This window comes from Chiloscyllium punctatum, chromosome 25 (genome assembly GCF_047496795.1).
Source record: "Chiloscyllium punctatum isolate Juve2018m chromosome 25, sChiPun1.3, whole genome shotgun sequence".
Classification (NCBI taxonomy): Eukaryota; Metazoa; Chordata; class Chondrichthyes; order Orectolobiformes; family Hemiscylliidae; genus Chiloscyllium; species Chiloscyllium punctatum.
The window spans coordinates 72,062,979-72,089,422 of NC_092763.1; the positions used below are offsets into that span (position 1 = coordinate 72,062,979).

The window sequence follows — 26,444 nt, forward strand, 5'->3', positions numbered from 1 at the left end:
CGCCCCTCTTCCAAACACTTGGCGCGGGAATTAGCAGAAAGAGCTGACAGGGAGAAAGTAAGGACTGCAGAATCAGGAAATCGGAGTCGAGAGCCTGGTGCAGGAAAAGCAGAGCAGGTCGGGCAGTATCCAAGGAGCAGGAGAATCAATGTTTCGGGCATAAGGTTAGGTGAATTGGCCATGCTAAATTGCCCATCGTGTTCAGGGACGTGTAGGTTAGCTGCATTAGTCAGGAGTAAATGTAGAGTAATACGATAGGGGAATAGGTCTGGATGGGTTACTCTTCGGAGGGTCAGTGTGGAGTTGTTGGGCCAAATGGCATGTTTCCATGTTGTAGGGATTCTGTGATGCTCTCCTGATCTCCTCATTCTCTTCGTGCTAATTGAAACTGCTGACTGCCTGTCATCAGACTCCGCAACCAGAGGAAATGATCTTGCTTCATCCTGATGATCTTTTTAAAAGAAAGTGACATTACCTTAGCTTTCTCTGTTTCATTTAACATGAGAGCTAGCCTCTTAGGTCTCTACCTGTCAGTAGAGCCTGATCTCCAATGTCTGTTATGTCACATACTCCTTGTGATATTCTTTTGATGTTCCTTTCTGAAAAAGGCCATTCCAGTTAACAGGGCACTGTCTGACTTAAGTCAAAAAATCCTTTTTATATAATGCTGTTCTAGAATATAGTACCTGTCATTCCAGTTGCACTGTGACTTGCCATTTCCATCTGTCATTTGCTTAGTAACCTAGTCCTTACTGGGAAAGCAGTGGTCTCCTGTGTTCTCACTGAATTGTCAATCCAAAGACTTGGCTCAGGTTCAAATCCTGCCATGGCAGTTGAAGGAATTTGAGTTCAATAAATACCTGGAATTAAGGATTTACTGATGACATGAATTTTTTAGTCGATTTGTCCGAAAAATCCATCTGGTTCACTAATGTCCTTCAGTGACTCCAGACCTGCAGCAAAATGGTTGATTCTTAATGGTCCTCTGGGCAATTAGGGGCAGACGACGAATGCTGTTCTTGCTAGCACTGCCCACATCCCATGAACGAATTTCAACCACTCTGCGATAAAGTCAACTTGCTTCGAGATACCACAGAGATCAGTCCTCAGGCTCCAACGATTTATAATCTATATGAATGACAAGGATGCAGGGATAGAAAGTATCAAAACCACGTTTGCAGATGACACTAAAATAGGTAGGAAAGTAAGTTGCAGTGAAGAAATATACAAATGGATATTGATGGTTAGGTGACTGGGCCAAAGTTTTGCGGATGGAGTTTAACATGGATAAGTGTGAGGTTTATCAAATATGGTTGGAAAAAAAAACGAAATGGAGGGAATGCTTCAGTGCAGAGGGATCTGGGTGGCCTCATGCATGACTTACAAAAGGCTAGTCTGCAGGTGCAACAGGTAATGAGAAGGGCAAATGGAATTTTGGCATTTATTGCGAAAGGAATGGAGTTTAAAAGTAGGAAAGTGTTGCTGCAACTGTGCAAGGCATTAGTGAGACCACATCCAGAGTATTGTGTACAATTTTGAAATCTCATAACACCAGGTTATAGTCCAATAGATTTATTTGGAAACACTAGCTTTTGGAGCACCGCTCCTTCATCAGGTGATTGTGGCGAATCATCTGATGAAGGTGCAGCGCTCCAAAAGCTAGTGCTTCTAGATAAACCTGTTGGACTAAAACCTGGTGTTGTGTGATTTTTAACTTCGTACACCCCAGTCCAATTCCTGCGTCTCCAAATCACGTGTACAATTTTGGACCCTTTACTTGAGGATGTAGTTACCTTGGAAGCAGTTCAGAGATGAAGGATTTGTCTTCTGAAGAGGGATTAAATAGTTTAAGCCCAGACTCTCTGGGATTTAGGTAACTGTGGTCTATAAGATACTAAAACAGATTGACAAAGTAGATATAGAGAAGATGTTTCCTCACCTAGAACAAAGGAAGGAAGTGTTAGGCTAAGGAATGGCAGATTTCCGACAGATGAGGAGAAATTACTTATGTCAAAGGGCCTTGTATCTGTGGAATTCGCCATCTCTGAGCACAGTGAATGTGGGGATACTGAGCATGTTTAAGGATGAGATAGTCATGTTTAATTAGTAATGGGCTACAGGGTTATGGGGGTTGGGCAGGAATGTGGAGTTGAGGTTGAGACTGGATCGTCCATGACCATTTTATATGGCAGAGCAGGTTTGAATGGCCTACTCCTGCTCCTCATCCTTATGTTCTTATTCCAGGGACTAACTGAGTGAATCTTACTTCATCTGTTTTCATATCAACTCACACAGCAACAAAGAGTACAATGCTAGCTCTTCTCTTGGTGTAGCCTGCAGCTCTAACGTGAAGATTAAAGTTTGACCTTCAAACTAAATATTGATGGGGATATAAAGGCATGCGAAGTTCTTTTTCACACAGTAATTACAACTTTTGAGTTTTAAAAGAAACCCTTGTGTTAATTTGGAGATGATCCAAGACTGAAAAGAGCTGGTTATCTTCCAGAAAAATTCAGAATGTGACAACCCTGGAATATAAAATATATTAACCCACAGCATGTAAAACAGGATTGTTCAACATTGATGTTTTCTTGTACTTTTGCCTTTCTCCATTTCCATTCACATCATCTTCCGCATTAATGACTCAGATGAAGAGGCTGAACAGCTGGGGCTGTTTTCCCTGGAGCGTTGGAGGCTGAAGGGTGACCTTATGGAGATGTATAAAACCATGAGGGGCATGGATAGGGTAAATAGGCAAGGTCTTCTCCCTAGGGTAGGGCTATCCAAAACGAGAGGGCATAGGTTTAAGGTGAGAGGGGAAAGATTTAAAAGGGACCAAAGGTGCAACGTTTTCACATGGGTGGTGCATGTATGGAATGAGCTGCCAGAGTAAGTGGTGGAGGCTGGTACAATTATAACATTTAAAAGGCATCTTGATGGGTACATGAATAGGGAAGGTTTGAGAGGGATATGAGCCAAATGGGACTACATTAATTCAGCAAATCTGGTCAGCATGGACGAGTTGGACCAAAGGATCTGCTTCTGTGCTGTACACCTTGATGTCTCTGAGAGTAATGTATCCATGTTTGTTAATGATACAAGGCTTGATGGAAAGCTCAGCTGTAAGAAGGTCACAAAGAGGCTGCAAGAACACACCGATAGGTTAAGTAAGTGGTCAACAAGGATGCCACATGAATTATGATGTGGGGAAGTATGAAGTTGTTCACTTTAATCATCCGAACATAGAAGCAGATTTTTCAGAAAAGAACACGTGTGTGTGTGTGTGTTAGGTATTCAAAGTCAGCATCTAGGTACAGAAAACAATTGACCTGTTGTCCTTGATAGCAACCGGTTTGAAGTGTCATTACAAAATAATCTTGCTGCAATTGTGCAGTGTTTGTAAGATCACACCTGGAGGGTTGAGTGTAGTTTTGGTTTCCATATTTAAATACATTTATATTGGTACTGGAGGAAGTACCACGGAAGTTCATGAGATTAGTCCTCGGAATAAAGGAGTTGGCTTTGAAGGAATTATTGGGTAAGTTGGATCAAAACTCTCTGCAGTGTTGAAGCTCGGGAGGTGATCTCATTGAAATGTCCAGGACGGATGTTCTTCAGAGCTTTTAAAACACAAGAACAGTCTTGGCATAAGGGGCTGACCACTCTAATTGAGATAAGGAGGAATTTTTTCACTCAAATGGTTGCAAGTCTTTGGAGTTCTCTGCCCCAGAAGGGTTATGGAGTCTCCATCATTAAATACATTTGCAGCTGGGACAGACAAATACTTGTTCTTTGAAGAAATCGAGGAATATGGGACTGGGCAGGAGCTTTGAGTTGAAGTGTAAGATCACTTTGATCAGACTGAATGGCAGAGCAGGTTGGATGGGCTGAGTCGTCTACTCCTGCTCCAGTTTCTTGTGCTTTTTTATCCACTTCCCAGATCAAAAAGACAGGCAGGTAAACCCAATTGACAGCCATTGTTGTTTTTTAACTGGCCAGTAGGTGATGCTCATGGACTGTCTGGGTGGTATCTCTAACTTGGCTCTTCCATTCTGTTTGTCCCTCCCCGTCTGTCTGTCTGTCTCTCTCCCTCTCTCTTCCCTGCTCCAAGTCTGTCTGTCTGCTTGTGTTGTGCACCCCCACAGTTTGTCTGTCAGTCTGTCTCCGCCCCCCCCCCATGTCTGTCAGTCTGTCTTCCTGTCTGCCTGTTTTTCTCTTTCTCTTCTCCCTCCTCACGTCTATCTGTCTCTTTACCCCTCTCTCCCTCTTGTCTGTCTATCTATTTCGCCCCTGCAATTTGTCTGCCTCTATACCTTTCTCCCCACTGACTGTTCTTTCACCCTCTTCCCCCTCTCCATCCGTACCACCACCACTGTCTGTCTGTGTCTCTCCTTCTCTCCTCCTCCACCTCCTTCCTGTCTGGTTGGCTCTCTCTCCCTTTCTCGTTGACTGATCTCCACCTTTCTGCCTGACTGTCACTCTCCTCCTATCTGCATGCATCTCTAAATCCACTCGAACATATTTTCTGTCTGTCTCTGTTCACCTTCCTCTGTATCCATTTCTCTTACTCCCCCCACCCTGACCCCCCTGAAGTCGGTGACATTGAAGGTGGGAACCTCCTAGTTTGGAAAAGCGATGGGCAGATATGGGGCTTTTACCATTCTGTAGGCATAGTGTCAGAGTTCATGAATCCTCCTGACCTCTGCCCAACCACTGCTGTAACTTTAGGAGCAGTTTTCTGATTTTTTTTTAAACATCTGTATCACTTCTCCCCTAGTTTCCTGCAGCCTTTGAGTTTAATGAGCTCTTTCTGCTGACCATCCTGGACCATTTGTACAGCTGTCTTTTTGGGACATTCCTTTATAACAGTGAGCAGCAAAGAATGAAGGAGGTAAGTGTCTGATATCACCTCGACCTTTTAATGTTTGAATAATGTTTATCGGCAGATGCACAGTTGGAATTGCCAGTTTCCGTACTTCGGTGCTATTTGTACTGTTGCTGGTAACCTGTACGGGATACAGGAGCTTACATGAAGAAAAGTGAATGTCTCCAACTCCGTAATTAATCTCTATGTACTTCGACATCGCCACTGGCTTTGGCACTCTACACATTACTGAGATAATGAATTAAAATTAGTTCTGGTTTATGTTTCTGGTGTGTGTGCTTGCTGTAGAATTTGAGGGGCGTGTGTGAAAAAGTTTCACAGCTCTCTGCTTCCCCATCTGTTGTGGGAATTCTTGTTGTGATTTTTGCAATGTGAAATGTTCTTCTGTACGTGGTGTAACTGCGAACAGTGCCCATTGCATGAGGCGCGTTCATAATCTAACTGAGCCATGGCCTGTTTCCTGCTCTTACAGGAAGTGCAGACAAATACAGTCTCCCTCTGGTCCTATATAAACAGCCAGCTGGAGGAGTTCACCAACCCGTTTTATGTGAATTACGAGAATCACGTGCTTTACCCAGTCGCCAGCTTACGGCACTTGGAATTGTGGGTAAACTATTACGTCAGATGGAACCCACGGATGAGGCCTCAGGTGAGTGACACAGAAAGCAAAAGGAAGTGTCCTGAAGACCAAGGGGCAAGAGGTCACTGCTTTTCATTGTGGGCATGCTCAGTAAAACCACTGCCTTTGGTCTCTCAGTTTGTTTCATCCTCATCCCTTTACCCCAGGGTTTTTTTTTTTCCCCTCTCCCTTCTGCATTTCCCATCATTTTCTGTCATTCTGTTCAGACAGGATAGAGGCGGAACCTTGTTGCAGTTGTGCCCCTGAGATAGGATGCTGTGTATTTAAGCCCCACTCTTGACTCCGACTGGAGTGCCTAACCCAGGCTGACAGTCTTGGCACGTACTGAGGGAGAGGCTAGCTGTCTTCAAACTGAGGCACCATCTGCCTTCCCAAACAGCAGTCAACAATATGCCCCCAGCCCCGTTTCAAACAAGAGCAGACAGCAATTTTCAGTGTCCTGGCCAACAGACCAAGAGTCTTTTGTCATTATGTCATTGCTGTTTGTGGAATATTGCTGTGTACAAATTGGCTGTTACTTTTCCTACATTGCAACTGTGGTTACTAAGGTGCATTGTTGGCTGTAAAATATATTGGGGTATCCTGAAATTGTTACAGATTTTATATAAACCCAAGTTCTCTTTTCAATTTGTTTTGTTTTCCTCTCTTTTTTTTTTTCCTGTGTTAGTTACAAAGAGTCATAGAGATGTTCAGCATGGAAACAGACCCTTCAGTCCAACCTGTCCATGCTGACCAGATATCCCAACCCAATCTAGTCCCACCTGCCAGCACCCGGCCCATATCCTTCTAAACCCATCCAATTCATATATACCCATCCAGATGCCTTTTAAGTGTTGTAGTTGTACCAGCCTCCACCACTTCCTCTGGCAGCTCATTCCATACCTGTACCACCCTCTGTGTGGAAAAAGTTGCCCCTTAGGTCTGTTTTATATCTTACCCCTCTCACCCTAAACCTATGCCCTCTCATTCTGGACTGCCACATCCCAGTGAAAAGACTTTGTCTATTTACTCTATCCATGCCCTTCCATGATTTTATAAACCTAGAGAAGGTCATCCCTCAGCCTCTGACGCTCCAGGGAAAACAGCCCTAGCGTATTCAACACCCGCTTTCCCCCCCCACCCCCCCGACCCCAGCTCAAATCGTCCAACCCTGGCAACATCCTTGTAAATCTTTTCTGAACCCTTTCAAGTTTCACAACATCTTTCCGATAGGAAGGAGACCAGAATTTCACGCAATATTCCAACAGTGGCCTAACCAATGTCCCATAGAACATAGATAGAACATAGAACAATACAGCACAGAACAGGCCCTTCGGCCCACGATGTTGTGCCGAACTTCTATCCTAGATTAAGCACCCATCCATGTACCTATCCAAATGCCGCTTAAAGGTCGCCAATGAATCTGACTCTACCACTCCCACGGGCAGCGCATTCCATGCCCCCACCACTCTCTGGGTGAAGAACCCACCCCTGACATCTCCCCTATACCTTCCACCCTTCACCTTAAATTTATGTCCCCTTGTAACACTCTGTTGTACCCGGGGAAAAAGTTTCTGACTGTCTACTCTATCTATTCCTCTGATCATCTTATAAACCTCTATCAAGTCACCCCTCATCCTTCGCCGTTCCAACGAGAAAAGGCCGAGAACTCTCAACCTATCCTCGTATGACCTACTCTCCATTCCAGGCAACATCCTGGTAAATCTTCTCTGCACCCTCTCCAAAGCTTCCACATCTTTCCTAAAGTGAGGCGACCAGAACTGCACACAGTACTCCAAATGTGGCCTAACCAAAGTCCTGTACAGCTGCAACATCACCTCACGACTCTTGAATTCAATCCCTCTGCTAATGAACGATAATACTCCATAGGCCTTCTTACAAACTCTATCCACCTGAGTGGCAACCTTCAAAGATCTATGTACATAGACCCCAAGATCCCTCTGTTCCTCCACCTGACCAAGAACCCTACCATTAACCCTGTATTCCGCATTCTTATTTGTTCTTCCAAAATGGACAACTTCACACTTGGCAGGGTTGAACTCCATCTGCCACTCCTCAGCCCAGCTCTGCATCATATCTAAGTCCCTCTGCAGCCGACAACAGCCCTCCTCACTGTCCACAACTCCACCTATCTTTGTATCATCTGCAAATTTACTGACCCACCCTTCGACTCCCTCATCTAAGTCATTAATAAAAATTACAAACAGCAGAGGGCCCAGAACTGATCCCTGCGGAACTCCACTTGTAACTGGACTCCATGCTGAATATTTACCATCTACCACCACTCTCTGACTTCGACCGGTTAGCCAGTTTTCTATCCAATTGGCCAAATTTCCCTCTATCCCATGCCTCCTGACTTTCCGCATAAGCCTACCATGGGGAACCTTATCAAATGCCTTACTAAAATCCATGTACACTACATCCACTGCTCTACCCTCATCCACATGCTTGGTCACCTCCTCGAAGAATTCAATAAGACTTGTAAGGCAAGACCTACCCTTCACAAATCCGTGCTGGCTGTCCCTAATCAAGCAGTGCCGTTCCAGATACTCGTAAATCCTATCCCTCAGTACCCTTTCCATTACTTTGCCTACCACAGAAGTAAGACTAACTGGCCTGTAATTCCCGGGGTTATCCCTATTCCCTTTTTTGAACAGGGGCACAACATTCGCTACTCTCCAGTCCCCTGGTACCACCCCCGTTGCCAGTGAAGACGAGAAGATCATTGCCAACGGTACTGCAATTTCCTCTCTTGCTTCCCACATAATCCTAGGATATATCCCGTCAGGCCCGGGGGACTTGTCTATCCTCAAGTTGTTCAAAATGTCCAACACATCTTCCTTCCTAACAGATATCTCTTCTAGCTTATCAGTCCGTTTCACACTCTCCTCTTCAACAATACAGTCCCTCTCGTTCGTAAATACTGAAGAGAAGTACTTGTTCAAGACCTCTCCTATCTCTTCCGACTCAATACACAGTCTCCCACCACTGTCCTTGATCGGACCTACCCTCGTTCTCGTCATTCTCAGGTTTCTCACATACGCATAGAATGCCTTGGGGTTATCCTTGATCCTATCCGCCAGGGATTTTTCATGCCCTCTCTTAGCTCTCCTAATCCCTTTCTTCAGGTCCCTTCTGGCTATCCTGTATCCCTCCACTGCTCTGTCTGAACCTTGTTTCCTCAACCTTATGTAAGCCTCCTTCTTCCTCTTTACTAGACATTCAACCTCCCTCGTCAACCAAGGCTCCCTCACACGACCATTTCTTTCCTGCCTGATCGGTACATACATATCAAGGACACGTCGTATCTGCTCCTTGAAAAAGTCCCACATTTCCACCACATCCTTCCCTGACAGCCTATGCTCCCAACGTATGCTCCTCAAATCCTGTCTTACAGCATCGTAATTTCCCTTCCCCCAATTGTAAAAACTTCCTTGTTGTGTGCACCTATCCCTCTCCATAACCAAGGTGAAAGTGACAGAATTGTGGTCGCCATCACCAAAATGTTCACCCACTAACAAGCCCACCACTTGTCCCGGTTCGTTACCGAGTACCAAATCCAATATGGCCTCCCCTCTGGTTGGACAATCTACATACTGCGTTAGAAAAGCTTCCTGGACACACTGCACAAACACCGCCCCATCCAATCTACTTGATCTAAAGAGCTTCCAATCAATATTTGGGAAGTTGAAGTCGCCCATGACTACGACCCTGTGGCTTCTGCACCTTTCCAAAATCTGTTTCCCAATCTGTTTCTCCACATCTTTGCTGCTATTGGGGGGCCTATAATAAACACCCAACAAGGTGACTGCACCTTTCCTATTTCTGACTTCAGCCCATACTACCTCCAGAGGCAGATCTCCCTCAAACTTCCTTTCTGCAGCCGTTATACCATTTCTAATTAGCAATGCCACCCCCCCTCCTTTTTTACCACCCTCCCTAATCTTACTGAAACATCTGTAACCAGGAACCTCCAACAGCCATTCCTGTCCCTCATCTATCCATGTTTCCGTGATGGCTACAACATCGTAGTCCCAGGTACCGATCCACGCCTTAAGTTCACCCACCTTATTTCTGATACTCCTTGCATTGAAGTATACGCACTTGAGCCCATCTCTGTGTCCGTAAGTAGTCCCTGTCAGTGCTACCTTCTCCACAGCCTCCCTACAGTCTTGGACATCCTGACACACAGCTAGCTTACTTGCTGGACTACAAGTCCGGATCCCATCCCCCTGCCAAATTAGTTTAAACCCCCCCGAAGAGTGCTAGCAAACCTACCCCCCAGGATATTGGTGCCCTTCTGGTTCAGGTGCAACCCGTCCTGTTTATACAGGTCCCACCTTCCCCAGAATGCAGTCCAATTGTCCAAATATCTGAAGCCCTCCCTCCTACACCATCCTTGCAGCCACGTGTTCAACTGCACTCTCTCCCTATTCTTTGCCTCTCTGTCACGTGGCACCGGCAACAACCCAGAGATGACGACTCTGTCTGTCCTAGCTTTTAGCTTCCAGCCTAACTCCTTGAGCTCTTGAATGACCTCCCCGCCCCTCTTCCTACCTATGTCGTTGGTGCCAATGTGTACCACGACTTCTGGCTGCACACCCTCCCCCTTAAGGATTCTGAAGACACGGTCCGAGACGTCTCGGACCCTAGCACCCGGGAGGCAACAAACCATCCGAGAGTCTCGCCCATGTCCACAGAACCGCCTGTCCGTCCCTCTAACTAGAGAGTCCCCTATAACTAGCGCTCTCTTCTTCTCCCCCTTTCCCTTCTGAATCTCAGAGCCACAGACCCCTTCACTGCAGCTTACACCTGCAAGGCTGTCCCCCCCAACAGTTTCCAAAGCTGCATACTTATTTTTTAGGGGAACAACTACAGGGGAACCCTGCACTGCCTGTTTCTTCCCCTTCCCACCTCTAACTGTTACCCAGCTACCTCTGTTCTCTGGCGTAACTATGTCCCTGTAGCTTCTATCGATCACCCTCTCAGCCTCTCTAATAATCCTCAGCTCATCCAGTTCCAGTTCCAGTTCCCTAACTCGTTCGGTGAGGATCAGGATCTGACTGCATTTCCTGCACACGAAGTCGGCAGGAGTATCGGTGGTCACCCCTACCTCAAACATCCTGCAGGAGGAACATTCCACCGCCTGTGCTGCCATGACTGTACACTGTCTCCAAAAACAAGAACACTGAGTCAATAACCTGTGGACTTTAAAGTTAGGTTAGAGGAGGAGGGTGGGAGGGAGGCCCTACGAAAGTAGGACCTGGGGTCTAGAACACACCCACTCAAATACTAATCACTTACCTTCCCGCCCAGCTATGCGCTCCAACCTCACTTCCGCTGCCCGCTACAGGTAAGTAATTTTGAAACAAACTGTCTTACCTTAGCTGTAGTCTCCCGGGTTCGTTTTTCCTCGGCCGCTGCTCCCACTCAGATATTTATGTTTTCTTCCTTGCCCCATTTATCACTCAAAAGTTATTATTTTTTTTCTATGCCTCAAGTATAGAAAAACGTCTCCATCTTGCTTCTCTTTCCTTTCTCCCTCAGCTGTAATATTTTTTCAGTTTGTCTCCCTATTGACAATCCCAGTGGAAGCTTACATTTCTTTATCCTTTCATCGCCATGGGCATTGCTGACAGGAACTCTATTTGTTGCCCGTCCTTGGTTGTCCTTGAATTGCGTGGCCTCTTGGGCAGTCAAGAGGCAACCACATTGACATGGGTCTGGAGCCAAATGTAAGATGGACTGGGTAAGGACAGCAAATTTCCTTCCCTAAAGAACATTAGGGAACCAGATGGATGTTTACGACAATCGATGCTAGTTTCATGGTCATCATTCCCGCAATTGGCTTTATGTTCCTGAGATATTAATTGAATTTAAGTCCCATTAGTGCTTTGGTGTGATTTGAAGGCTGCCTCAGCCTCTGGAATACAGTTCTGGGTTAGTTTCTGAAGTTCTTAAGCACTCCCTTCTCCGAATAATTGTTAAAATCTAGGCACACAAGTTTTTTTTTAAAAAAGCATCATTCGGAAATGCATCTGTTTCCTTAGTAAATATTCAGATTAACTGAATTGTTTGCTGGTAATATAACTGAATCTAATTACTGGATCTGAGGTCCATTTGGAACTGTATTAATTCCGATTATGGAGTCCTACAGCGTAGAAAAGGTCCTTCGGCCCACCATGTCTATGTCAAACAACACACACCAAACAATACTAATCCCATTCATCTGCGCTTGGTCCATAGCTTATCCTGCTATGGTGTTTTAAGTGCTCATCCAGATGCTTCTTAAATGTTGCGAGAGTACCTGCCTGCACTATCATCTCTGGCATCATGTTCCATATTTTTACCAGTTCTTGGGTGACAAACTTTGTTTTTTTTCTGATCTCCTCTAAGTCACTTACTGCCCACCTCAAGTTTGTCCCCTCTAGTCTTAGACAGGTTGCCATGAAGAAAAGATGCTCACCATTCTCTCATAATTGAGTACACCTCAATCTGATACCCCCCCCGCCCCCGTCAGCCTTCTCTGTCCAAGGAAAACAAGCCCAGCCTAACCAGAGTCTCCTCATAGCTGAGGCTTTCCATCCCAGGCAACATCCTGGTGAATCTCCTCTGCACCCTCTCCAGTGCAACTACGTCCTTCCCATAGTGTGGCGACCAGACCTGTGCATGGTATTCCAGTTGTGGGCTGACCAATCATTTGTAACAAGACTTCCTTGCTGGTATATTCAATGCCCTGGCTAATGAAACCAAGCATCCCATATGCCTCCTTCACCACACCTGTCTACCTGTTCTGACACCTTCCGGGATCGATGTATTTGTACACTGAGATATGTTTGCTCCTCAGTATTCCCTTGGGACCTACCATTCATTATTGTTGGATAATGAAATCCCATTGACACACATTCCTCATTTCTTTTCAATAAAATATAGGGCCAATGGCTAAAAGTTTTTATATATAAAGCAGTAGAAGCTGTTTGCAGACTGCTGAAGGCTTGGGATGCTACATTGTCATCATAAATGTAGCTGGATGTATACTGAATATTAGCCAAGCACAGATAGCAAATGTTTTCTAAGTGTGGATAACCTGTTGAAATTCAGGTTATTGGTGGTCAGTTAACCCTTTAGTTGCTCATTCTTAAAATCAAATGATATGAAATGATGATACTTATTGTTAACAATATTTTATTCAGTGCAAATAAGTCTCAGCACACGCTATGATCTGAGTAGGAATGTCAAAGCGTTGTCATCACTTTCTTAGAGTCATTACAGCATGGAAATAGACCATTTGGTCCAACTAGGCCACACAAACCTTTCCTGTTCATGTACTATCTGAACGTATTTTAAACTTTGTAACTATATCTGCATCCACCATTTCTTCTGGGAATTCATTCCACACACTAACCACTCTGTGTTTAAAAAAAAAGTTGCCCCTCATGTCCTTTTTTAAATCTTTCTTCTCTCATCTAAATTTTGTTTTGAACTCACCCACCCTAGGAAAAGACACCTGCCATTCACTGTATCTATACCCGTCATGATTTTATAAACCTGTATAAAGTCACTCCTCAGTCTCCTTTGTCGAGGGGGAAAAAAGTCCCAGCCTAACTTTGTAACTCAAACCTTCTGTTTCTGGCCACATCCTGGTAATTTTTTTCTGAACCCCTCTGCAGCTTAATAATCATTCTTCCTATAACAGGATGATCTGAACTGGACACAATACTCCAGAACAGGCCTCACCAATGTCCTGTACAACATCAGTATGACGCCCCAACTCCTGTACTCCATGGTCTGAGCAACAAAGGCAAGCATGCTAAACACCTTCTTAACCAACCTGTCTGCATGTGATGCCAATTTCAAAGAATTACATACCTGAGATCCTCGATCTCCCTGTTCTACAACACTACCCTGGGTCCTACCATTAGTTGTCTAAGTCCTGCCTTTGTTTATTTTACCAAAATGCCGGACCTCTCATTTATCAAAATGAAATTCCTCAGCCCATTGACCCAATTGATCAAGATCTCTTTTTGTAAGCTTAGATAACCTTTTTCACTGTCCACTCTACCACCCATTTAGTGTCATCTGCAAGCTTAATAACAATACCTCCGAAATTCTCATCCAAATCATTTATTTGAATGACAAACAAAAATGGACCCAGTACTGATCCCTGTGGAACACCGCTGGCCACAGGCCTCTAGTCTGAAAAACAACCCTCTTCCACCACCCTCTGTCAAGCCAATTTTCTATCAAATTGGGTCTCTTCTCTTATCCAGTAAAGAATGGAAATATTTTATTATAAGGTTATAATCTAGGTAAATAGTGCAATCTTAAGGCTCCTAGATCTATGCTGGTGCCTCACATAGCTGAGTGGAATCTCTATGCTTGGAGAATGCAGTCATGTATTTTCTAACACAGCAATGTCTCTGAAGGCACGCAATGGGCTGTACTCTCCTATGTCCCTTGATTCTACAAACTACATCATTGACTAGCTTTTGTTTAAATGAACAGATTAATAAAGGCAGTCGGCATGGTGGCTCAGTGGTTAGCACTCTGCTTCACAGTGCCAGGGAGCCGGGTTCGATTCCAGCCTCAGGTGACTCTGTGTGGAGTTTGCACATTCTCCCCATCTCTGCATGGGTTTCCTCTGGGTGCTCCGGTTTCCTCCCACAGTCCAAAGATGTGCAGGTCAGGTAAATTGGGCATGCTAAATTGCCCATCGTGTTAGGTGCATTAGTCAGAGGGAAATGGGCCTGGGTGGGTTACTCTTCGGAGGGTCGGTGTGAGCTTGTTGGGCTGAAGGGCCTGTTTCCACACTGTAGGGAATCTAATCTAAACTAATCTAATGTATCTGTGGCTGCCCAAGCCATAACAGTCTAGTTGGTTTGCTACACTCCATCTCGGACAGTGTCAGTCAGCATTCCTGTGCCAAGTGGCCTTGACGTTGCCAGTGTCTTGACTCAGATTATCATCCCTGTTTGCTGGGAGCTGGGTTCTCTCTGTTCTCTCACAACAAGTCATCTGTTTTCACACTTTAACTGTACTACAGCTCAAATTTGGTTTTCTTTGACCGGTTGATTTTGTTGACACCATTTTGTGCAAATAAAATAAATTGGTCAGCCCACAATTCCTATCATGACATGGCTCAAGATGCATTACCAAGAGGATTAAAATAGATTTTAATGTAACAATGAAAATAAAGAAGTGTAGAAATTGAGCTAGTTTCCATTAATTAGCAACAAATAACAGTGTAGAGATTTTCCCGGACTCTTAAGTGACCCTTATCATTTCTTTAAAAGCCTTTGGTGTTAATGACATACTTTTAGACAGGGAAGCGAGGTGAATATATTGGAGAAAAGAAGGTTTAGGGGTGACTTGATAGAGGTGTACAAGATGATTAGGGGTTTAGATAGGGTTGACCATGAGAACCTTTTTCCACGTATGGAGTCAGCTATTACGAGGGCGCATAGCTTTAAATTAAGGGGTGGTAGGTATAGGACAGATGTTAGGGGTAGATTCTTTACTCAGCGAGTCGTGAGTTCATGGAATGCCCTGCCAGTAGCAGTGGTGGACTCTCCCTCTTTATAGACATTTAAACAGGCATTGGATAGGCATATGGAGGATAGTGGGCTAGTGTAGGTTAGGTGGGCTTGGATCGGCGCAACATCGAGGGCCAATGGGCCTGTACTGCGCTGTATTTTTCTATGTTCTATGTTCTAACTCCTTGAATACCTATTTATAAAAAGAAAACCATTGTTCCCATCTGTGAATTGGTATCCTCAGGTCCAGATATTCTCTGTCCCTTTCAGTACCAGCTCGCAATTTGACAAACCAATAGGATAACTCCCTGCCCAATTATTTCTCTTTCATGAAATTCATGGTTGACCTACGGGGAATGTAAGATTTATGGGCTATAATTGGAGAACATATTACACCGTAGGTTGTGGAAAAGGATCCAATGACTTTTTGTTTTTATTCGTTCATTTGTGGGACGGGGGTGTTGCTGGCTGGGCCAGCATTTATTGTCCGTCCCTAGTTGTCCATGAGAAGGTGGTGGTGAGCTGCTTTCCTGAACCACTGCTGTGGGTTGACCCACAATGTTCCTGGGAAGGGGATTCCAGGATTTTGACCCAGCGACAGTGAAGGAATGGCAACATATTTCCAGGATGGTGAATGGGCTTGGACGTGAATTTGGAGATGGTGGTGTTCCCATGTTGCTGTTTACCTTGTCCTTCTAGCTGGGAGTAGTCATGGTTTTGGAAGGATCTGTCTGATGTACAATGCCCAGTGCCAGTAGCTGAGGCCTTTTATGAGACGTAGCTGTTCATAGACGTGTATGTGTTCCACTCCCATGGCTGACTGTCCAAACACTGAATGACATTCAATACTGTACATGACGTCTCAGTGGATCAACACTCTGTCCAAAGCTTATTACTGGGGTCTCTCCAGATTAACCATCCAGAATTGTTTTCACAGATGCATTCTTTGAATAATTACCGTGCCTCACTGCAATACTAGATTCCAAGTATTTGTAGCGGTAAACCTATTTTAGGATTCTGTATTGTAATTTCTGACAAAGATGCACACACACTATTTAACCCTTGAGGTGAGAATTATAGCCTCCCCTGTCCAAAAAGCCAGTGTAAAAAGTGATGTTTACTAAACAGATTATTTCTAGAATGACATGTTCAAGTTCAGTTAATAGCCCTAACATTACTACCCTCTTAATATGTTTGCACTGGACAAGTTACATATGCTGTGAGAACTGTCTTGGTTGTTAATGTAAGTGCAGTAGAAACTGTTTGCAAATGGCCAAAGGAGTGGGATGATATATTGCTGTCACAAATGTACTGAATATTAGCCATGTACAGACAACAAGTGTTTCCTAGGTGTGGGTAACATGCTGCAATTCAGGCTATTAGTAGTCAGTTAACCCTTTAGTTCCTTATTCTCAAGTTCCAAATGAACTGAAATGATAATCCTTACTGGTGACAATATTTTATTCTGTACAAATAACTCTTAGCACGTGCTCCTGTCTGAGTGGGAATATTAAAGCCCAACAGCATTAGCGTTCCTCTCTGGGTTTGAAATGTCATCTCTAGGTATGTACTCCCAGATCTGTACCACGTACCGTCATGTAGGACCGTGTTAATTTAAAATCAGAAAACATTGGCAATACTCCACAGATCAGTCAGTATCTGTGGAGTGAGAAACTGAATTAACATTTCCACTCGATGATCTTTTGTCAGAGATCAGCTTTATCTTGGTCCATCTTATGTATTGGAGAAAGTAATAGTTATAATGTATCCTGAACTCTCAATTGATTACTGTTTGTATTAAAATCTTTTTCACTTAATTTTCCACTTCTTTACTGATTACTTTCCTCATGTTTTTATTAATATATATTTATATTTACTTATTTTCTTCTTCCTTCTCTTTGATTTTCCATTTCCTTGATTGATCTGTCTTGCAGTTTAATCTGCTTTCTGTTGTCCATGCAGAAACTTTCTGTTCTGTGTTCAGCACTGGCTGAATATTTTCTAGTCAAGAGTGTGATTCAGTTAGATTCCCTACAGGATGGAAATAGGCCCTTCAGTCCACCAAGTCCACACGAGCCCTCCAAAGAGTAACTCACCCAGACCCATTCCCCTACTCCACCTTCCCTGACTAATGGTCCTAACACTAGGGGCAATTTAGCATGGCCAACTCACCTAACCTGCACGTCTTTTGGATTGTGGGAGGAAGCCAGAGTACCCGGGGGAAACCCACACAGACGTGGGGGGAATGTGCAAACTCCACACAGACAGTCACCCGAGGCGGGAATCAAAACCTAGTCCCTGACGTTGTGAGGCAGCAGTGCTAACCGCTGAGCCACTGAGCAGCCTATTTCAGGTGCTGGAAAAGCACAGCAGGTCGGGCAGCATCCAAGGACCAGGAGAATTGATGTTTCGGGCAAAAACCCTTCATCAGGAATGAGGCTGTGAGCCGAGGGGGTGGTGAGATAAAGCAAATAACTCTACATTGAAGAGTGGCTGAAAGGACCACAATAAAGAGAGTCTGCCTGAAAATATTGTTATGGCAGTCAAGAGAGCACTGGACAGTGCTCTTTTGGATAGTAATGGTGTGTAGGGATATGGGGAAAAGGCAGGACAGCACCACATTCTCTATTCTAATCTCCAACATCTGCAGTCATCACTTTTACCTGAATATATTTTCTAAGCAACCTGGTTATACATATCTCGGGAGCAGGTCGGACTTGAACCCAGGTCTCCTGGCTCAGAGTTAGGGACGGTGCCACTGCATCATACTGCCTGAAAGGGGTCCTCACTGCTGATCATCATTTGCTCACTGCTCCATTCTCCAATACAGGAAGTGCATATTTCAGCAGCACGATTTGGCCATAACGTTGCTGAAGAATGAGATAACAGTACTTTTGAGAACATTTTACCTCCATTTGCAATAGCGCGATTCCAGCGGCGACCAGTTCGCGTGCTTCATTCTGTGCATGTGCTGATGTCTGCGCTAAAATCTCTGCTGTTCTGTGCATGCGTGATGTCAGCTGCCAACAGAGCAGCTTTTCTGAGAGGTATTGTACAGAGAGCAACTTTTGTTTGCATTTTTCAAGTGTACTGTGTTAAATTTTGTTTAGTTAATAAATATGATTTCAACCTTCATTCAGGCTGTGCTAGACTTTGCATTAGACTTTTGGGGGCTATTTTTGAGCGATCTTTGCTGGTCTGCCCCTAACTCCACTTTTCCCATAGGCCTCTTATTTCCAGTAAGCGAGGTTTCACTGGAACGCCACTACGCCATTACTGGAACTGCCTGTAGTAATTCCTGGCTGAAGGCTATACAGACACACTGAATGGCATAAAAGGCTAGTGTCATTAACAGAAGGAAATAGTTAACTGGCCAATTGAAGCAAGCTGCAGAAACCAACTTGCCAGATGAGGTGGCCATCATTAATCAGTTCCAGTTGTAAAAGAAAGGGAATTGCCTGGCACCAGTTAAGTGCCAGTGAAAACCACAGAAATAACTAGGAATACCAGTATATGAGCACCTCAGAATTGCAGAATTATTACAGTGCAAAAGGAGGCCATTCGTGCCTGCATCAGTTGCCAATCTCCAGCCTTTTCCCCATATCCCGTTACTATCCGAAAGAGCACCGTCCAGTGCTCTTTTGACTGCCATAACAATATTTTCAGGCAGACTCTCTTTATTGTGGTCCTTTCAGTCACTCTTCAATGTAGAGTTATTTGCTTTATCTCAATATTTGCAGCTGGGGATTTAAGTTAAATCATCAAAGGTACAGTAACTGCTGTGGTTATTGGAAATTTGAAATAAAAATATAAAATGCAAGAGACACATCAGGAGGTCAGGCTAAGAGAGAAACTGAGAAATAGTTTTCCACAGCAGTTGGCGACAAAACCTGCTGAGAATTGTTTCTGTTTTACATTTGGTTTTGGGGATTATATTCATTTATCTCTCTTGGGCACCATTGAAGCTGATTTCAGTTTAGCCGTAATATAGTCCAACTTTACAATGTAGTTTGGCATCTGCTCCATATGGTTACGCTAACAAAGCGATATTGTGCACTTTGGAATTACTCGAACTATTGAAAAGGGTTGTTAATAGTGCATCTCATTTCTAAGCACTTTCTTAAGAGAGTAACATGCCTTCTGCCTCCGTAATTCTTGTCCATCATTTACAAGACACAGTCTGGAGTGTGATGGACTACTCCCCACTGTGCAGATCCAATAACACTCAGGAAGCTTGATGGATTGGTATCCCATTCACTACCTTCAACATTTACTGTCTTCACCATTGATGTACAGTGATGGCAGCGTGCACCATCTTCAAGATGCACTGCAGTTACCCACCAAGGCTTTTTCAGCATCACCTTCTAAACCTGTGACTTCTAACCAATAGGTGGGCAAGGGCAGCAAATACATGGAACACCATCAACTGCAAGTTCCTCTCCAAACCATTTACCATCCTGACTGGGAATATATCTCCCTTTCCTTCACTGTCACTGGGTCAAAATCCTGGAGCTCCCTTCCTAACAGTGCTGTTGGTATATCTATAACATATGAACATCAGTGATTTATAAAAGCAGCTCATCATTACCTCCTTCAGGGCGTTTAGAGATTGGCCCGCCAGTGACACCCACGCAATGAACAAATATTAAAGATAGTAATCCTGAGGACAAACTGACAGAGGATATTTATCAGCCAATGAAATGAGCAAAGGATTGAGTAATGATTCAATACAAGTAGATGTGATATGGTGGATTTAGATTTTTAAAAGAAAATATTTTCCATTCAGTGGGAGAAAGCTGTATGATGTCGGGGGGGAGGGAAACAGAGAAATGTAGGGGTTCAGGAACAGGTGACATTAAAAATAGCACCCCAAGTGGCTAGTGTCAGAGCTTTTGGAAGTGGTAATCTGGGAACAGCATTAAGGAAGAGCAAACGTGACTGAGTTTTTTTGATGAGGATCACGTAATTGATGTGCGTTTGGTTAAGTGCCAGGTCACAGGCTTGATAGAATAGAATAAACGGGATGGTTGCAGAATGACTGGTCAGCTCAGTGACAGGAAACAGAGGAGCTCTTCAGACTAGAGAGAGATATACTGTGACCTTTTCCAGGGACCTGTATTAGGACCACTGCTTTTCTTGGTACATACTAATGACTTAGGTGTACAGAGTGCAAATTCAAAATTTATCGAGCCCCCGAAACTGGGGAGGACTGTGAACTGTAAGGAGGATAATAATAGACTTTAAGAGGTAAGAGGCAGATAATAGGACTGATGAAACTTAATATAGATCAGTCTTAACGATACAGTCTTATAGAAACAACAATTAGAGGAGGCAATATCAAATCAAATAAAATAAAGGATGGAACTGTAAATGGGGTACAGGAGTAGAACAACCTGGAGAGTTTTGCACACCAGTTGTTTTTGGTGGCAGGACAGGTTCAGAAAGTAGTTGATAGGCACATTGGATCCGAGACTGTTTAAGTTAGAGAACAAAAACCTCCTGTTCAATTCTAGGCATCGCGTTTCACGAAGAGTATGGTCACTTTGGAGAAGCTGGAGAGAAGGTTTCTGAGAATACTTTAGTGATGTAGACAGCTTGGAGAAGTCAGAGCTCAGTTGACCCCAGTCTTGCCACAAGTTGGTTGGCATGGATACATGAGTGAGTGTTGAGGTCAAGTTTTTGAAAGTGTGGGAATGACACAAGCTGGTAACTTTGGAGGGTGCCTTTCATTCATTAGGGGACTGCCTCCGAAGATGGTACAAGTTGTTTTGGTATGGTGCGCGTTTCATCAACATGAATTGGCTGTAACACGATTGACAAATAGGGGCCATTGTTTCTAAATCACAAACTTTTAAAATGTATGTTGGCTGTAACGCAATTAGATCGCCAACACTTTAAGTGCTATTTGCATTCCGTGATTCTTGTGTAGTGTAGGGTTGCACAGGAACACAACTATCACGCTGTCAAAGAAATGACTGTACTCTCCCCAAGTCCTTCCTTTCTGCACAGACTTTAAAATGCAACCATAAGCTACCTGGGGATTATCAGATCAGCCCCATGATCTCATTGAATGTCAAAACAGACTTATTAGGCTGAAAGGCCTATTTCATAAAACTGAATCAAATCCCTGTCGTGTGGAAGAGGCTATTCAGCCCATTGAGTCTTCATTGACCTTCCAGAGAGCATCCCATCCTAAACCAACCCCCTACCCTATCCCCATAACCCCACATTTCCTATGGCTAACCAACCTAGCCTGCACATCCCTGGACACTATAGACAATTTAACATTGGTCAGTCCACTTCACAGTCCAAAGAATTGCAGGTTGAAGGATATCGGAGTACCCGGAGGAAACACACGCACACATGGGAAGAATGTGCAAACTCCACACAGTCTCCCGAGGCTGGAATCGAACCTGGGACCCTGGTGCTGTGAGGCAGCAGTGCTAACCAGCATGAGCCACCATGTCGGCTGGGCTGCTGCTTGTCTTGTGATCAGTTTCTGGGTTGAAGTTTCTATGAATTTCTATCCAGTTATGTAAACAAGCCACTAGCGTGATTCACGTCACTGTTGCTTGCCAGCTTTGCTGATTAGTACAGAGGTAGCTTTCGGCCTCATGGTGACAACATGGAGGTTAAAGGGTTGACATTATTGCTGTTCAGTATGCAGCAGTTTGTACCGCGGCCAGACAGATCCTTTTACAGCTCTCCCAAGTTCCTGTTTGTTTTTAGACAATAACTTATTCAGAGGCTCAGTTCAGAGAGAACTTCAAAGGTTACTGAATGCTGACATCAGCCTCATTAAAATACAAGTAAATAACCAGGCTGATCCTGGAGCATCAGGTCATCATCTTGTAATTTTTTAATTGCTTAATTTTGGAAATGTTTTTAAAAATAACAAACTCTTTATGGTAAAGTGATTTAGTGATACAGGCCCTGAAAAACAACAACTTCTCAAGTTAAATATCCATTTACACTATTTTCTTTCAGGCAGTCAGTCTTTAGATAATTGCATTGCAGTAAAGAAAACTGATGTTAAAATTACTGTCTTTTTATATTTATTTGTTGGTTTTCGTGCGATCACAGTTGGTAATCACTGCTGCAAGTGCCTTTTCTTTTACAGCCATCGATTAAATTGTCCAAGAAGTTTTCATCACTTTTAGGTGCATCGAAATGCAGTTTATATGTATTCAGCTGTTGAATATGTGCACCTTAGTTTATGAGTCAATCACCGCTTCATCTGAATGCATGAAACTAGACTCCTCAAATACATTCAGACTGACTGACAGCAGCTACACAACCTGGGACTTTCCATTGTAGATACTTCACATGCTGAAAGTCTTTGAACATATGACAGTGGCATGGTTCATCTTTAATGTTAAAAATCACACAACCCCAGGTTATAATCCAACAGATTTATTTGGAAGCACTAGCTTTCAGAGTGCTGCTCCTTCATCAGATGGTTGTTGAGTACACAATTGTAAGACAGAATTTATAGCGAACATTTATAGTGTGATTTTAAACTTTGTACACCCCAGTCAAACACCGGCATTTCCAAATCGTCTTTAATGAGTTGTGTCAGACCAGATGCATCAGGGTTCACTGACTCAATATGACCTACTTGAGAAGATGTTGCCATAGTCTTACAGACCATAGGGCAGCTCTTCGTCAGTAGAGAGACGACAAGTGGTGGTTTAACCTGAGGGTCACCGTGCCTTAGGCAAGGGGAGAGTTGGAGAAGGAGGCTTCCTCATGGTAATTTTAGCTGGTGTTATGGAATTGAACCCACGCTGTTGGTGTTACTCTTTCAGTGAGAAGGGAGATAGGAAATCAATGTTCTGGTTATTTGCAGAGCCCTGCTTCTAACAGTGGTCATGATGTACATAGTTAAAAATCACAACCCCAAATTATAGTCCAACAGGTTTATTTGGAAGCACTAACTTCATCAGGTGTCAACCACCTGATGAAGGAGCAGCACTCAAAGCTAGTGCTTCCACATAAACCAGTTGGACTATAACCTGGTGTTGTGTGATTTTTAATTTCTAATAATGGTGCCTGTGACTGTTTCCAAGTGCCATCTTTCCAGTAGGAGTGGATATGAAGGACTCCTTAAACACTAATCAGGATGATGTTTCTTTATTCACTCGTGGTGGGATATGATTAAGGCCGTCACTGGCTAGGACAGCATTTTTTGTCCATCTCTAATTGTCCAGAGGACCATTAAGAGTCAACCAAATTGCTGTGGTCCTGGAGTCATATGTAGGCCAGACCAGGTAAGGATGGTGGTTTCCTTCCCTAAAGGACATTTTGTAAAAACTCATTTTTTGTGGATGTGTGCGACGCTGGCTGGGCCAGCATTTATTGCCCATCCCTAGTTGCCTTTGAGAAGGTGGTGAGCTACCTTCTTGAACCACCTTCTTGGTGCAGTGAACCTGCTCTAGGTTGACCCACAATGCCCTTGGGGAGGGAATTCCAGGATCTTGACCCAGTGACAGTGAGGGAACGGTGATATATTTCCAAGTCAGGATGGTGTGTGGCTTAGAGTGGATCTTGAAGGTGGTGCGTTCCCTTGTATCTGTTGCCCCTGTCTTAGATGGAAGTGGACATGGGTTTGGAAGGCGCTGTTTGAGGATCTTTCGTGAATTTCTGCCTTGCATTTTGTGGATAGTACACACTGCTGCTGCTGAGTGTCAGTGTTGGGGAGGGTGGATGCTTGTGGATGTGGTGCCAATGATGGTGTCAAGTTTCTTTAGTTTTGTTGGAGCTGCACCCATCCAGGCAAGCAGTGATTATTCCATCACACTCCTGACATGTCCCTTATAGATGGTGGACAGGTTTTGTGGAGTCAGGAGGTGAGTTACTTGCCACAGAAACTCTTGACCTGCTTTTGTAGCCACTGTGTTTATGTGGTGAGTCCTGTTGAGTTACTGGTCAATGGTAACCCCAAGGATGTTGATAATTGGGGATTCAGTGATAGTAACACCATTGAATGTGAAAGGACAGTGGTTAGATTGTCTCTTATCGGTGATGAAAACACTGCTGAGGCTAAACGCCAGCTCGCAGACACCTCCTCCTACTGCCCCCTTGACCATGACCCCACCTCCCACCACCAAACCATCATCTCCCAGACAATCCAGAACCTCATCACCTCAGGGGATCTTCCATCCACCGCCTCCAACCTCAGAGTCCCACAACCCCGCACTGCCCGTTTCTACCTCCTGCCCAAAATCCACAAACCTGACTGCCCCAGCCGACCCATTGTCTCAGCCTGCTCCTGCCCCACTGAACTCATCTCTGCATACCTTGACACGGTCCTGTCCCCCTTAGTCCAAGAACTCCCCACCTACGTTCAGGACACCACCCACGCCCTCCACCTCCTCCATGATTTTCGCTTCCCTGGTCCCCAGCGCCTTATCTTCACCATGGACATCCAGTCCCTGTACACCTCCATCCCCCATCACAAAGGACTTGAAGCCCTCCGCTTCTTCCTTTCCCGCCGTACCAACCAGTACCCTTCCACCGACACCCTCCTTCGACTGACTGAACTGGTCCTCACCCTGAATAACTTCTCTTTCCAATCCTCCCACTTCCTCCAAACCAAAGGAGTAGCCATGGGCACCCGCATGGGCCCCAGCTATGCCTGCCTCTCGTAGGATATGTGGAACAGTCCATCTTCCGCAGCTACACTGGCCCCACTCCCCAGCTTTTCCTCCGCTACATCGATGACTGTATCGGCGCTGCCTCGTGCTCCCACGAGGAGGTTGAACAGTTCATCCACTTTACCAACACTTTCCTCCCCGACCTCAAATTCACCTGGACCGTCTCAGACTCCTCCCTCCCCTTCCTAGACCTTTCCATTTCCATCTCGGGTGACCGAATCGACACGGACAATTATTATAAACCAACCGACTCCCACAGCTACCTAGACTACACCTCCTCCCACCCTGCCCCCTGTAAAAACGCAATCCCATATTCCCAATTCCTTCGTCTCCGCCGCATCTGCTCCCAGGAGGACCAGTTCCAAAACCGTACCCCCCAGATGGCCTCCTTCTTCAAGGACCGCAATTTCCCCCCAGACGTAGTCGACGATGCTCTCCACCGCATCTCTTCCACTTCCCGCTCCTCCGCCCTTGAGCCCTGCCCCTCCAACCACCACCAGGACAGAACCCGACTGGTCCTCACCTACCACCCCACCAACCTCCATGTCCAACGTATCATCCATCGCCATTTCCGCCACCTCCAAATGGACCCCACCACCAGGGACATATTTCCCTCCCCTCCCCTATCAGTGTTCCGAAAAGACAACTCCCTCCATGACTCCCTCATCAGGTCCACACCCCCCTCCAACCCAACCTCCACTCCCGGCACCTTCCCCTGCAACCGCAAGAAATGCAAAACTTGCGCCCACACCTCCCCCCTTACCTCCCTCCAAGGCCCCAAGGGACACTTCCATATCCGCCACAAATTCACCTGCACCTCCACACACATCATCTATTGCATCTGCTGCACCCGATGTGGCCTCCTCTATACTGGGGAGACAGGCCGCCTACTTGCGGAACGTTTCCGAGAACACCTCTGGGACACCCGGACTAACCAACCCAACCACCCCGTAGCCCAACACTTCAACTCCCCCTCCCACTCCACCAAAATCATGCAGGTCCTTGGACTCCTCCATCGCCAGACTATGGCAAAATGACGGTTGGAGGAAGAGCGCCTCATCTTCTGCCTGGGAACCCTTCAACCACAAGGGATGAACTCAGATTTCTCCAGTTTCCTCATTTCCTCTCCCCCCACCTTGTCTCAGTCAAATCCCTCGAACTCAGCACCACCTTCCTAACCTGCAATCTTCTTCCTGACCTCTCCGCCCCCACCCCACTCCGGCCTATCACCCTCACCTTGACCTCCTTCCACCTATCGCATTCCCAACGCCCCTCCCCCAAGTCCCTCCTCCCTACCTTTTATCTTAGCCTGCTGGACACACTTTCCTCATTCCTGAAGAAGGGCTGATGCCTGAAACATCGATTCTCCTGTTCCTTGGATGCTGCCTGACCTGCTGCGCTTTTCCAGCAATACATTTTCAGCTGTTATTGGTGATGGTCATAGTCATGATGGTCATGAGCATTAGTCAATCAGGTGGGTTTTTCCTGACAATCACCAATGGATTTATGGTTATCATTAGACTTTAAATTCCAGATTTTTCTTGAATTCACATTCCACCATCTGCCATGGCAGGATTTGAACATGGGTCACTTTAATAGGTTGGGGACCATCATTCTGGCAGGCAGGTTTGCTACTGCAACACAGCTACGTTTAAACTAAGTAGCGGGAGGGAGCGGACAAACTGGATGTTTAAGAAAGAAATTGAAGGGAAAGTTAGAACAAGGGAAGT

The 26,444-nt window shown here is 44.9% G+C and overlaps 2 protein-coding genes across 6 annotated transcripts in view; one reads left to right on the forward strand and one right to left on the reverse strand.

The window, feature by feature from the left end:
• The window catches only part of mtmr1b (myotubularin related protein 1b), a 99,107-nt gene that overhangs the window by 63,244 nt on the left and 9,419 nt on the right, over positions 1–26,444 (forward strand). For all 5 annotated transcript variants that reach the window (XM_072595542.1, XM_072595544.1, XM_072595543.1 and 2 more), the window contains 2 exons: positions 4,778–4,891; positions 5,358–5,534. In XM_072595542.1, coding sequence (XP_072451643.1) covers positions 4,778–4,891; positions 5,358–5,534 — 291 coding nt within the window. The remainder of the gene's footprint in view (positions 1–4,777; positions 4,892–5,357; positions 5,535–26,444) is intronic.
• Positions 904–26,444, reverse strand: part of cd99l2 (CD99 molecule-like 2) — a 201,803-nt gene continuing 176,262 nt past the window's right edge. Inside the window, exon 11 of the mRNA XM_072595549.1 lies at positions 904–1,128. Coding sequence (XP_072451650.1) covers positions 1,100–1,128 — 29 coding nt within the window. The 3' untranslated portion in view covers positions 904–1,099. The remainder of the gene's footprint in view (positions 1,129–26,444) is intronic.